At 51.8% G+C, this 12866-nt stretch overlaps 1 protein-coding gene and 1 long non-coding RNA gene across 2 annotated transcripts; one reads left to right on the top strand and one right to left on the bottom strand.

Moving 5' to 3' along the window:
* Positions 1–4290: 4290 nt before the first annotated feature.
* NRN1 (neuritin 1) lies at positions 4291–12624 on the bottom strand. The gene is made up of 3 exons (XM_014885834.2): positions 12448–12624; positions 8254–8398; positions 4291–5642 (listed from the first exon to the last, which is right to left on the bottom strand). The coding sequence occupies exons 1-3, from the start codon at positions 12500–12502 to the stop codon at positions 5411–5413; spliced, it is 432 nt and encodes a 143-aa protein (XP_014741320.1). The 5' UTR covers positions 12503–12624; the 3' UTR covers positions 4291–5410.
* LOC148225299 (uncharacterized) lies at positions 8503–10068 on the top strand. Its single transcript, XR_015805364.1, has 2 exons — positions 8503–8574; positions 9496–10068. It is a non-coding gene; the product is annotated as an uncharacterized LOC148225299 (long non-coding RNA).
* Positions 12625–12866: the final 242 nt, after the last annotated feature.

The following is a 12866-nucleotide window of genomic DNA, read 5'->3' as shown; positions in this document are numbered from 1 at the left end:
CTTTGGAGATAAGCAAACAAAGAAACAAAATAAAACAAACAGTACAGCCTAAAATGCTAAGGCACAAGCCACAGGCTGGGTTTCTGAGAATTTGATCAATTTAAACTTATTCCTTCAGTACCTTCTGAAAGGCAAAGTCTGTGCCAGCACAGTCTACCCATTTGTTAGCAAATCCATAGTTCAGGAGTATGGGGCTTCAAGCAAAATCTTCACACACAGACCCACCATGGGGATTTGAGGCGAAAGGAACAGCCAGTAACTCACCAGTAATAATGCTGTTGTCACTCTCCCACATCATCTCCAGTTTCTCTTCTCACTGGTGGAACTGGGCAGCAGAAGGTCCTTAGCCCAAAACAAATGAAAGCCCCTCCCTGTACTAGCATTGCAATGGGCCCTGCATGGAAACTGTCCCTCAGGAGAGGCATCAGCCAGCTGGAAGTGCATTTGCCAACAGTGCAATTGATCTTCAGCTGCCTTTAGCCTAAAGAAACTTTCAGACATCTAAAATTGCATCTGATTTCATAACAGACTCCTCTGCAATCGCCACCACTTTGCCTGCTCTCAACCCTGCCCAAAAAAACTCAAAACCAAAACTGAAAAAAGCCCACCCAAACCCACTCATGATGAAGAATGAAGTGGCTCAGAAGAATAAGCTGATTTGACACCTCCTTCTGCAAGTCCTGCCAGCCAACTCCTGCAACAGCCTTGCTCTGCAGCACCTTGTAGCAGGATCTGTAACTGAGGCAAGGGAGAGGGAAAAGTTGGAGGATGGAGGGGGAGGGCACAGAGGCTGCTCACATAGAAAGCCAGGCTATTCCTGCTGCCCACCCGGGAGGCACCACCTCTGCATCAGGCGGGAGAATCTGAGGGAGAATCTGGCTTTCTGAATTTAACAAGTTCACTTTTCCTTTAATTGGGGCCCTCAGGCACTACTGTAGTCCACCTAATGGCACTAATCATTAATGAATCAGCTTGATGAATAGAAAGGCTGAACTGTTCTCTCTCTCCTTAGGTTGTCAGCCCTTCACAGAACTGAACTGGGTTTCACTGGGCAGGACAACAACTGCACAGATTTTAAAAGGACCCTGGAGAGGAAGAGGGCTGGAGGAGCCGCTGATCCATTCATCCCTAGACTCTGCAAATGAGCCAAGACCAACAGTAACTGGCTGCTTCCTCTGAGATGCAGATATAGCCACCAAAAAGTCCTGTCAGAAATGGACCTTACTTTCATACCATGCCTCCCTGCGCCCTCCACAAGCACCAACCAGTTTGCTCTCACTACCACTCAGATTCTTCCTCAGTTTTGTGTGTCCTGGCTCGAGCTTTTGCTCCCAGCACATGCCCACTCCATCTCCCTGTTACAGCCTTTGAACAGATGGGGAAAGGCCTTTCTTTTTCTGTCCGTAAAGCAAAAATTATCGACCGCCACCACCTCAGTCCAGTGCTGGCAGGGTCTAGCAGTGCCGGAGGGCAGCCCGAGCCGGGGCAAGGTGCAGCCCTCCCTGCAGGGCTCAGCCAGGCTGCTAAAAGGGCGAGGGAGGCAGCAGGAGAGCAGCCGCAGGCCAAGCACGGGTGCATCCAGCGCTGCCGGGGAAGAAGGAGCCAGCGCTCTGCAGCCCTCCGGGGACTGCGGGGCTGCGGTTGCTCAGTCGAAGCTGGGGATAGGAATTAGGGCAGGCAGAGCCGCAATGGCTGCAACTCTTCCTGATTATCCAGCCAGCTGAAATGCACTGGCTTGTCTTTTGTTTCAGCTGTGGGTTTTTTTTCCCTTGTTGATCTGCATTTATGCTTCCCGCCTCCCTTTATGCGTGCGTGTGTGCGCATTTTCTTTTAAGCAGGGGATGATTTTACTGTGGTCACTGTCAAGGTTTAAACGCTTTCTTCTTGCGTTTTTCCCCGCTCCAGTTCATCTGCTCACGTTTGCCCGAGAGGTAAGAAGGGATGTTGGAGGCTTGAACCTCTTCCAGCTCTTGCTACAGCAGCCACTGCCTGGGGCAGTGGGACCAGCCTGGCAAGAGACAAGCCCAGCCTTTCCCGCAGCCTTTACAAACCCTACAGGTGCAAGGCGGCGGGAGGCAAGCCCAGTACACTCAGTCCCTTTCTGAGACTTGGCGGAGGGCTCATGTTTCCTTGGCCACACAACATGGCAAGGCAGAGCAGCCATCCATCCCTGTGGTCGAGAAAATTAAATACATAAAATCGACCATTGCACTCAGGCTTCAGAAATGGCCCTTGAAAGGAGCAGAAAAGGGAGCAGCCAATGCCCTGCGCCTCTTATAAAATGAGCGGGCGAAAGGGAAGGGGGAGTTTGCTGGTTTCTTGTGCTCCCCGAAAAAAACACGGGCCTTTGCCATTTTGTCCAGGGGGAGCCGAGCCGGAGGGACCGGGGTTTGCTGCCGTCCCTGGCGCCTGTGCGGGAAATCCCGGGGTGCAATGCAGGTTAGTGCATCCCAGCTAGCTCGGCAGGCCGGTGGCCGGCCTGTGCCCCTGGGATGAGCGCCCGACAATTACTAGCCCCAAACACGAGAGTCCAGGGAGAGACAGGTGGAGGAAAGGGGCCCGGGGACGACCACCGGGCACCGTCCCCACCCGCTCGGCTCTTTTTCACCGGTTTGCCACCGTTTATTATTTTCCTCAACGGAGGGTTAATTGGGGGATGTGCTAATTACGAAGAGATTATTCATTAGTAATTGAACTTCACACGAAGATAACTGGAGTCCACTAATGAGCTGGAAATCGCCCCCTTATTAGGGCGTTTCAGCTTTCTTCTGCGGGGTGAGGGAAAGCTGGTAGGCTCCCTTCCATCGTCCTCCGACGGACGGGCCCCGTCCAGCAGCGGGGAAGGCGGGGGCGGCGGCGGGAGCACGCCCGACGCCGAGCCGGGGGATGCCGGAGCGGGCGGGACCGGCGCTCGGGCACCCCGGGGCCGAGCGGGGCGCGGTGCCCGCCGCCGGCGGGGGTCCCCGGGGCCCAGCCGGGACCGACAGCAGGCTGCCGAGCTCCGCGCATCCCCCTCTCCCCTCTCTCCTCGGCATCTGGCATTTCGTGCTACAGGAAACCATAACAGCAGCGCCTGACCTCATGAATACAGAGATGTGCACAGAAAAATCAATTTAGGTCTAGATCCTCTGTGGGGAAGGAAAATAACCCAAACCATTTAAACAAAGCTCTGCTCTCCAGGGTTTTCCTTTTTCTTTGGTGGTGGTGGGGATTGAGTCTAGAGGGAGGCCAAAGTAAAATGAAATTCAAGCAGACCTGTGTCTGCCGAAGCGAGGCTGAGCTCTGCAAAGCCCCCCCAACACACGCATAATGTATTTTATCATTAAAAAATCAACATTGCTTCCAGTGGTAAAGGCGCCTGGCTCCAGTTCCTGAGCACATTCGTTGCTGGGATTCAATCCGTTTGGGAAATGCAGATTGGCTTGCGACCCACTGTTTGATTTATGAACTGTTACATTTGCTATTGCTTACACATTACATTGCGGACCTTGGGAAAGGAGGGAGCAGGGAGAGGGGGCGAAGGAGAGACTCTGCCACCCTACACATTGGCAAAGGAGAGCTATCGCACAGGCAACGGCTCCCCAGCGGAGTAAATCACCTCGCACCCATTCGCGGTGCCTACCTCCCCATCACCCACTCACCCACCCACCCACCCCCGATCGCCAGCTGGGCTCTCCTCTTATAAGTAAAAAGGACGTGTTTACTCTTTGATGTGTATTTCTTCATAAAGGCATCAGGCGGCTATAAATAGCCCAGGTTAGAGCAGCTTCTGCTGCGAAATCAATACCCCGTCCCCCCTTCCCCTTGCTCCTTCGGCTGAGCTGCCTTATTAATTATGAAAGGGCTTCTCTGCGCCCCGGCTCCGGCTCGGCAGCCTTCCTCCTTAATGGTGGTTGGTGCCTTCCCTCGGCCGGGGCTCGGCACCGCTCGGCGCCCGCGGGAGAGCCGCGCCGCCCGCCCCCGCCGCTGCGCGGGGCTCCCTGCGCCGGGAAACGGGCGGCCGGGAAGGCGGGCGTGCTGCGGTTCGCGGCTTCGGGAGCAGCGGGACGAGGGGGAGGGTGGGAGGGTTTAGAGCGTATTTTTAAGGAGGAAAAGAAAGGAAAGGGAAAAAAAATAAAAAGAGAGAGAGAGAAAGGCTTCGGCTATGCGATTCAGGCACCCTGTCCTTGTTTGAACTGAAATTGCCGTGTTCGTCAAGGGATGGGTTCAAGATTTAGACTTCCTTGCCTTCAAAGCCCCGTCCTTTCCAAGATACGCTAGGCATATTTTATAAAAAGGACGACACTCTCATTTCAAACAATAATTTTTATTTTATACTTCTGTCTATACTTTGTAGCAAATCTTTTTTTTGTTATTTTTTGCTGAATTGACTTTATAATAAACTTTTGTTTAAATTACATTTTCTTTTCTTTTAAAATCAAGGTTCTTTTCTTTTTTTTCAAAATCTTTTTGCTGTTAGTATTTTTTCTCATTTAGGTTTACATTTAAGCCCCCTTTTTGTGATCTCTACGGTTGGATAGTCAGATATTTTACTGTTATGTGTAACATCTAAAACAAAGAGGAGGAAAAAATTAAAGGCAGTGAATTCGGAAAGATGCCTTCGAACAGCAAGTAAAGGTAAACTCTCAGAGATGTTAGCAGCATTCCTTCGTTCCTCCGGGCATTGAGATACGTCTCTCTTTCTCTTGCTCCTTCCTTCCTTAGCTGTTCGCTTCCCTCTCTTTCTCTCCCTCTCTCGCTCTCTTTTCCCCTTGAGGAAAAATGTTCTTTTTTATTAATTTTTAATTTTTTTTTTCCAGTGGAATGGCCAAAAACAAAAAACAAACAAGCGACTGTGGAGGAAAGATGAGAGATTGTGAATTATTCACCATATGCTTCACACGTGGACATCTACCTTGGATTTCTCGCCAGTGCCTTTTCCTGTCTGCGGTTTTTGTTCTCGCCTCGCACACTGCCACATTTTTAGCGGAGCCCGTGGCTCGCCGGGAGGTACCCGGCCGGTTACAGCCTTAGCAGTAGGTGGCCCAGAGCCGTTCCTGAGATTGCGTTTGCACAACGAGGGCTCGAGTTTGTTTCTTTATATTTTTTTTTCTATTTTTGATTCGAAGCGATAGTAAAGCTGAGGTCCGATTTGGGCTGCGCGCCGCTGCCTGTTTGGTAAGTTTTGGCAAATAAACACAAAAAAAAAAAAAAGAAGGAGGGAAAAAAAAAAAAAAAAAGAAAAAAGAAAAAAAAAAGGGAGAACGCTTCCACAGTCCTACATGGATGTTTCACCATCATCAGCCACCACCATCACCATCATCATCATCATCAACCACAGAAAAGCACAACGTCCCCAAAGCAACGGATGGACACTTCCTCTATAGATCCAGCACATGGAGAGGGTGTGGGTGTGAGTGTGCTCGCCCCCCTAGAAAGGCAGCCAGGTCACTAGGGCGGCCCACAGAGCCGCCAGGAGCAGGGGCAAGGCCGGCGGGAGGACGGACGGTGCCGCGCCGCTACCGCCTCCGCACAGTTCGAATAAGCTGCCTTGGAAATCGAGGTTTTTGGATTCCCGTCTCAATTTCTCCCAGAGGTCTGTCGCTCCTTCCTGGCAATCGGTGAGCGCTGTGAGGGTGCAGGCGTGGAAATCATCCCAGTACCTGCAGGAGGGGAGAGCAGCCGGCGTCAAAACAGGCACGCGCCCACCTTCCCGGGAAGGGGGCCCGCCCCTCGGGCCCGCCGCCCCCTCCTCCCGCCGGCGGAGCCCAGCCGGGCATGCCTAAAAGGGGGGGGGTTGGGCTGGCTGGGAGGAGCCGCTGCCTGAGGTTTCGGGGGTCCCCCCCATCCCCAACCCCGCCTTCGGCACCAGCCCGGTGTAAAAATTGCTCTGCTGGGTCTCTGGCGGAGGGGTCTGTGCCCGGCTGGAGGAGGGGACGCGCCCCGCTCGGCTGTCAGAAGCCAGCCCGGGAGCCCGCGGGCTCGTCCCGAGAGTTTCTCGTCACGGGTGGGAAAGGCACCCTTTCGGGTGGGGCGTGCAGAAACCCTCGGGGGAGATTCCCCGGGGAGGTAAAAGGTCAGGGAGGAAGAGTAGGAGAAGCAGGGAGGGTAGGGGGAAGAAGAAGGAGCATCTTCCTCTTTTGGGCGCCTCGCAGCGGGAGGGACTCCTGATCTGTGGCCAGGGATCTATAGGCATCGAAGAGATTCGCTTTCCCAGGATAATTTCCAGCTATTCGCACAAAATCTCCCCTTTTTTTTTTTCAATTTTTTTTTTTTTTTTTCCAAATCCTTTCTTCACCGGGACTGGACCAGCGTTTGTCGCCGGGACAGGCAGCCGTCGTCCCGGAATAGGGAGAGTACTGGAGGATCTTTCCTGCAGTATCTGGGTTATCAAAAATAACCCCGATTCTGCCGTCCGCCTTCTATTTCCCCCACGCCTCATGGCAGACGTCTACAAAACTGGGTCTTGATTTTCTTTCTTTTCCTTTTTTTTTTTCCAAAGTAGTCCTACTGCTTCTAATTTATGAGCACTCTAAGCTGGTTGTAGACTCCCAATGTTTGCTACATTTGTAATAAATAATGAGATACTGAGAAGCCAGAGTCTAAGAGTGTGCCTCTCCTGCAGTATTTCTGCTGTAATTGCATCTCCCAAAGGAAAATTAAATCTCTCACCATCTTCCTTCAGTACACATCCCGGCACAGGGCGAAGGCAATCGGATGGTGGGAGGTGGTCGGGAAAAGGGTCTTTCTTAGGAAAGAGTTACTTTTTAGAGATCAAGATCACATCTGGTCTTGCACTCGAGGGCAAAAAATATCATATCAAGATGCTGCCGTCCCTGAGTATTTATTTCTGTTGCAGGACACAAAGTAAATCTCAGCCCAGCATTTATAGCGAGGTGCCAGCCTTTTTGTGTGTTTGACTCAGAAATCTCTAGGGAGAAAGAGAGCAGTGTTATAGCATCTCTTCACCCTTTCCTTTCCTTTCCTTTCCTTTCCTTTCCTTTCCTTTCCTTTCCTTTCCTTTCCTTTCCTTTCCTTTCCTTTCCTTTCCTTTCCTTTCCTTTCCTTTCCTTTCCTTTCCTTTCCTTTCCTTTCCTTTCCTTTCCTTTCCTTTCCTTTCCCTATTTTTGCGGAGCGAAATAAAACCCCCAAACTATTCCAAACTTATTTATGTCTAAAGATATTATCTCGTTTCTAAATATTTTTGTTTGTTTGTTTCTTTGTTGTTTGGTTGGGTTTTTTAAACGGGGGGATTTTGCACCGAAAAGCAAGGAAAACACCTTGTGCTGCAACCACTTTTTGCTTTCTATTTTTTTTTTTAATGTGTGTTTGTGGTTTGGTTTTGAGTTTTTTGTTTTGTTGTTTTGTGGTGGGTTTTTTTCCTCCCAGACATATCGAAAATGCTCGTCTCTTCCTCCCCGTGCGGGACACCATTTCACAAGGCGAGCTCTTTTTCTCCCTTTAATATTTTTGTTGCTGCTGTTGTTGTTATTATTGTTATTATTACTATTTTAACTATTATGACTATTATTATAATTCCCCTTTATCGTTGCCCTTCCCTTCTTGTCCCTTCTGCGCCAGGAGCGAGGCGAAACTGGGGGCAAATGCGCTTTCCCTGGGGATGGAGGTGGCAGAAGAGAGCTGGCGCTGGGACGGCCGCCTCTCCGCCGCTGGGCGATTCATGTCATGACTGGGCTCTTTTCCTTTTTAATTACGTTTTGTTCGCCGAGAAGCCGCCTCCCCAGCACCGGCTGTGCCCGGCCCGGGTGGGCAGCCTCCCACCGGCCTCTGCCTGCGGGGCGAGCCCGGAGCCTGCCGGTGAGCGTGTGTCCCGCAGGCAGCAATAAGGAAAGGGATAACGATCCCAGTGCAGCTAATGTCAGTACCCCAGCGCAGGTCGGGGGAAGGGAAAGAATAGAAAGAGCAGCTAAGTAGGGAAGGAGAGGAAAAAAAAAAAACCAACAACAAAAAAACCTAAGAAAATAAACCAGCAAAAAAAACCACCTCAGATTCACGGAGGCAAAAAAAGAAAAAAAATGAAAAGACATTGTAAAAATTCCCTTCAGACTTCGCTGTTCCCCAAGCCCGGCCCGTCCCCGAGACAGTAAGCTTGGAGGGGCCCTGCAGCTGAGAATCCAACCCCAAAGCGTAACCCCCGCGTTAGCTGCGTTCCTTCCCTCCTTCCCGCCACCATCCAGCCTCGCCCCCCCTTGCCCAGCCCCGGGTGACCCCCATTCTCCCCCCGCGGCCCCGAAGGAGAGAGGAAAGACCTACGCGCAGATCGTTTGGAGATTTCTCTTGTCGTCCAGGTCCTGCGGGTAGTTGGCCATGTTATCGCCCAGCCGCAGCAAACAATCCGAGAAGCCCCTAAAGACCGCATCGCACCGCCCCGCCGCTCTCACCGCCTGCACCAGGTACGCTGCGGGGGCAGGGGCACAGGTCAGCACCGCCGGCCCCCGCCCCCGGACCCCCGCCCCCGGCTCGCCTCTTCCCTTCTCCTCCCCCCGCCCGCCCCCAGCCCTGGCTAAAGGCGCGACCTGGGGCAGGAGAGGGGCGGTGGGACCGACACAGGCTCGCCATCGGCCACTCGAGGAGGTGAGGCAGGGGCTTTTCGCCCTTTCCTTTTTTAGTACGGAGGGTTCGGTGCTTGTGGATTAGCTGCGTTGATCTCATTAATATTTTTTTCCCCTTTCCCCCCCTTTTTTTATTTTGAGGGGAGAGGAGGAGGGGAGGTGAAGATGCGTTGCCTGCTTCCCCCCGGACTTGATCCTTTGTTAGAAAATTCCGCCTCGAAGCAGCAGGAGCGTTTCTCCGTACAAACGCAGGCGCACGCACACACTCCCTATTGCCCAGGTCGCTGGGCAAACATCGTGCAAGGCGCAGCGGGAAAAAAAGTTAAATTAAAAACAATAATTTTTTTAAAAAATCACTAGAAAGAGCTGAGATAGAGACACGCAAAGAAGGGACCGCGAAGTCACGCAGACAGCTGCGGGGGCGCCGGCCCGGCCGTGTCTATGCTTGGGGCGGCGAGGCGGGACCGGGCCGGGGTGAGCCCCGTTCCCCCAAACCCGCTTCCCAGGCATCCCTAGGGACGGCTCTAATCAAGGGCATTCGGTTCAGTACAGCAGGAACCAACACAAGAGCAACCGCCTGCAAACGGGGAAAGAAAATGAGTTACGGGCTCCTCCTGCGTGCCCCGAGAGGGCACGGCACGGGATGGGACGCGGGACTCGCCACACGGCATCCCGCACACGCCCGCAGCCGCCCGGCGGGCAGGGGTACCCGGGCACGGCGAGGGGCTGGCTCCCAGCCGCTCTCCTGCCGTGACAGGAGCTGGGGACGCCGCGGTGTCCCTAGGCCTGGGGGATGTCGCTGCGGCCAGCGGGGGCGGGAAGGGGCTTCCCCCCTCCCTTGAGGAGGAGCGCCTTGCCGCCCACGCCGTCGGGTGGGGGTCCCCCCCTGCGCCGTGTCCCCAGGGAATGGCTGTGACGGGGGGTGTGTGTGTTTCCTTGCCAGGTACCGGTTACAAGCTAAATGGCTGACTCCAAAAGAGACTGTTTCAACCCAAATCCTCCTCTTGCCGTTTGATTCATCGCTACCATGAGTTGGTGGCCACTCCCCTCTACACACACACACACACACACACACACACACCAGCACCAGCCGTCACATCAAACCCCCAGCAGGCTCCAGACATTGGCTACGATAGGAAAAAAAAAAACCCAAGCAAACAAATAGAGAAGAACCGAAGACCATCCCGAGGGTAAAACTATGTCCTATAAAACCCGCGCCATCTCGCTACAGCAGCTACGGAGGAGGGGGAGTCGCCACGAATTTCTGCAGAAAATGTGCCGGGCTGTGCTGAAATTCCGGGGTTCCAAGAGGAGTCTTGCCCCGGGTTGTGGCCGGGGTGTGTATGTTGCGGGGGGGTTCACATTTGGGACCAGAGGTGAGCCGAGCATCTCTCGCCCCCGCGGGGCAGCCTGGCCCTGTCTGCCCGCGCAGCTGCTCCCGCACAGGGTATCCCCGGTCCAAAGCTGCCATAACCCCGTCAATAAATTAAAAAAAAAAAAAAAAAAAAAAAAAAAAGGAAGGGGGGGAAAAGCAAAAGCGGATAAATACTGTTCCTGTCTGCTTCAAAGACAATGAGATTTCTCATGAACTAGGTCGCTTGTGCCTTTGCCGTTGCCACGACCTTCCACACCCCACACGCCCCATTTAAAGATAACAGTGTGCAGCAATGTGCAATGCAGCAGGAGCCCTCCGTGATGGACCGGGCCCCCTCCCGAAACCCATTCCCCGTTCTCCCAGTCCTGCGACTGGTCCATCCCTCCTGTCCTTTCCGCGGAGACTTAGCTCACCCCACCCCCCACCTCGGTCACCTCCCAAAATGCCAGGGATTTCGGACAGCTCCAATCTCCTGTGCCTAAATAAATAAATAAATCAATAAATCCCCCTTCTCCCCCCCCCCCCCTTTTTTTTTTTTTTTTTTTTTTTTAATGCCCGGTGCATAGACATTTTGGGAACGAGCCGAGCATCCATTTCACACGAACCTTTGGCGGGGACGGGGCAAAGCCAGGGGACCTTTGCAAGCCCTGCACCGACAACCAGAAGCTGATTCCGGGGGTGGGGAGGTGTGGAGGAGGTGGGGGGAAGGTTACCCGAAATACCGAAGGAGGAGCAGGGAGGAGAAAAGCCCTCCACGAGCTTCAAAGCCGTCCCCTTCCAGGGCACCGCAAAGCCACCGCACCGCCACCATCCCCGCGGTGTGCAGCAGTATTTGGGGGTAACTTTCCAAATGACTGCTCATGCTCGCGCCAGCCTGGGAACGGCATTTCCCAGCGACTCTAGCTGCCTTTTGAAATTTCAGTAAAATCCGTCCTCGGCTGAACCAAATAAACACAAAAGAAAGAAAATCTTTCTCCTCCTCCAAACGAATGAACGAACACAAAAACAAAAATTGCAAGGATTGAAATTAAGGACAACATCCAAATAAAGCCTTCCCCCTTCTTTATCTGGCAGTACAAAACTGGCCTTCTGAAGAGTTCAGCCTTATTTAAAATGGAATAGTAATACGAATGTAGGGGTTTGCATCATTTAACCACATTTCCCAGAGGTCAACATTTCGTTGCACTATTTCTTTCCCACCCCCCCCCCTTTTTTTAGATGAGGAAGGCATTTTGCCTCCCTTTCTAATTCTCCCCTCCTTTTTTTTTTTTTTTTTTTTCTTCTTTCCCCCTTTTGGCTTTGGTGCCCATAAAATGCTGCAGAGGTTTTCTGGAGAGGAGTGTGACAGAGCAAAAGGATCTCTAAATAGCAATGCCGATTTTTCTTTTGTAATTGTATCAGAATTCCTTTGCAGGAAAATATTTTCAAAGGGGTCTCCACACCTGACAGTCTAGATAATAAAAGACGTGCTTTAATCCCCCTTTCCTTAAAACCCTGTTTTGGATCATGCCCGGGAATCTACATATCCAGTAGCTAATCTTTAAAATTTCCCTATATAGGACCGAAGTGGTCATTAACTTGGAGATTGTTTAATATCCGTAACTGAAAAAAAAAAAAAAAAATTCAGGAAAGAAAAGTATAAAATGAACCCGAGAGCAAACCAACAAAACCAACCAGCGAAAACCCCAAGATATTGAACAAAACCAGCAACAAAGCACACAAAATACACACCGGCATGGAAAGAAACCTGTTCTATTTTAAGTAACAGCCTGTATAGAAATTTTTTTGGACCTGCTCGATTTTTGACAGGTCTTCTCCAAGCACAAAATTAACGATTGGGCGGTGGGACTCCGCGATTTTTTAAAGTAATTTTTTATTTGTTTAATCTCCACATTCGAGTTGATTATTTCTTTTAATTTAGTGATGGGTTTTCTTTGGTTTAAAGATGCTCTGCAAATGGGAGAACGTTCTGGTTCCCAAAGGGAGACCTTCGCTTGTCCCCTTGATTTTCTGCAAAAAAACTTTCCAGCTAGATCTCTCGCAAGACATTTTGTGTCAGTTCTTATTTCTCTGTCCCTCGGGAAGAGGAGGAGAATTTCTTAGCACTGGAGTCACCAGATTGTAAGTGGAAGGGAATGAAGGGGATATCCGAAAACCAGATACAAACGCAACCGTTCGTGGGGACGGAGAGAAAAGGAGGGAAAAGAAGGAAGAAGAGGCGGAGGGGAAATAAAAAGCGGAGAATGAGTGAACATGCACTGCTTTAGGAAAACGAAAACCAAAAGTGGTTCACGAGAAAGCAGAAACCGGCTGCCTTTCCTGCGGGCTCCCCTGCCTTGACAGCGTTCCGGAACGCGAAGCCGCCGCCGCCGCGCAGGGAAGGGAAGGCGGGGAGCGGAGAGCGGGGTCCCGCCGCCCGCACCGCGGACCCCGCGCGGGTTATCCCGACGTTCCGCTCCCGCATGCACCAGCCGGGCTGGGGCGCGCACAACTTGACACGGAATTTGGCAGTCCACTTACCTATCTGTACAGCAAGGATCAGAGAAATATAACTGCCGTTCAACTTAAGTCCCATCCTACATTTAGTAAAACCATTTGCGGCTGCAGATCTTTAAATAGTTACTTTGGAGAACGTGGGGGAAAGCTGAAAAATAGACATTGCCAACAAGTTCCGAGCAGCGGAGGACTTTGCAGACAAGGGGGGGAGACAAGAGGAGAAGGAGAGGAAGAGGGAGGCAGCGGGAGAGGGCGAGGAAGGCTGGCTGGGAATGGTTCGCTCCATTAGGAGGGGGCGGAGGAAGTACAGCCTCACGCCCACCACCGGCCCTGACGTGGGGGGATGACACCGGCCGGGTTTTTTTCCCCCTTTCTTATTTATTTTTTTTTTTTTTCTTTCTTTCTTTCTTTCTTTTTTTTTTTTTTTAATAAATGTGCACCTT

This window comes from Sturnus vulgaris, chromosome 1, assembly GCF_052056855.1.
Source record: "Sturnus vulgaris isolate bStuVul1 chromosome 1, bStuVul1.hap1, whole genome shotgun sequence".
In the NCBI taxonomy this organism is placed as follows: Eukaryota; Metazoa; Chordata; class Aves; order Passeriformes; family Sturnidae; genus Sturnus; species Sturnus vulgaris.
Note: the sequence above shows the minus strand (reverse complement) of the source record. Positions and strands in the feature narration are given on the sequence as shown.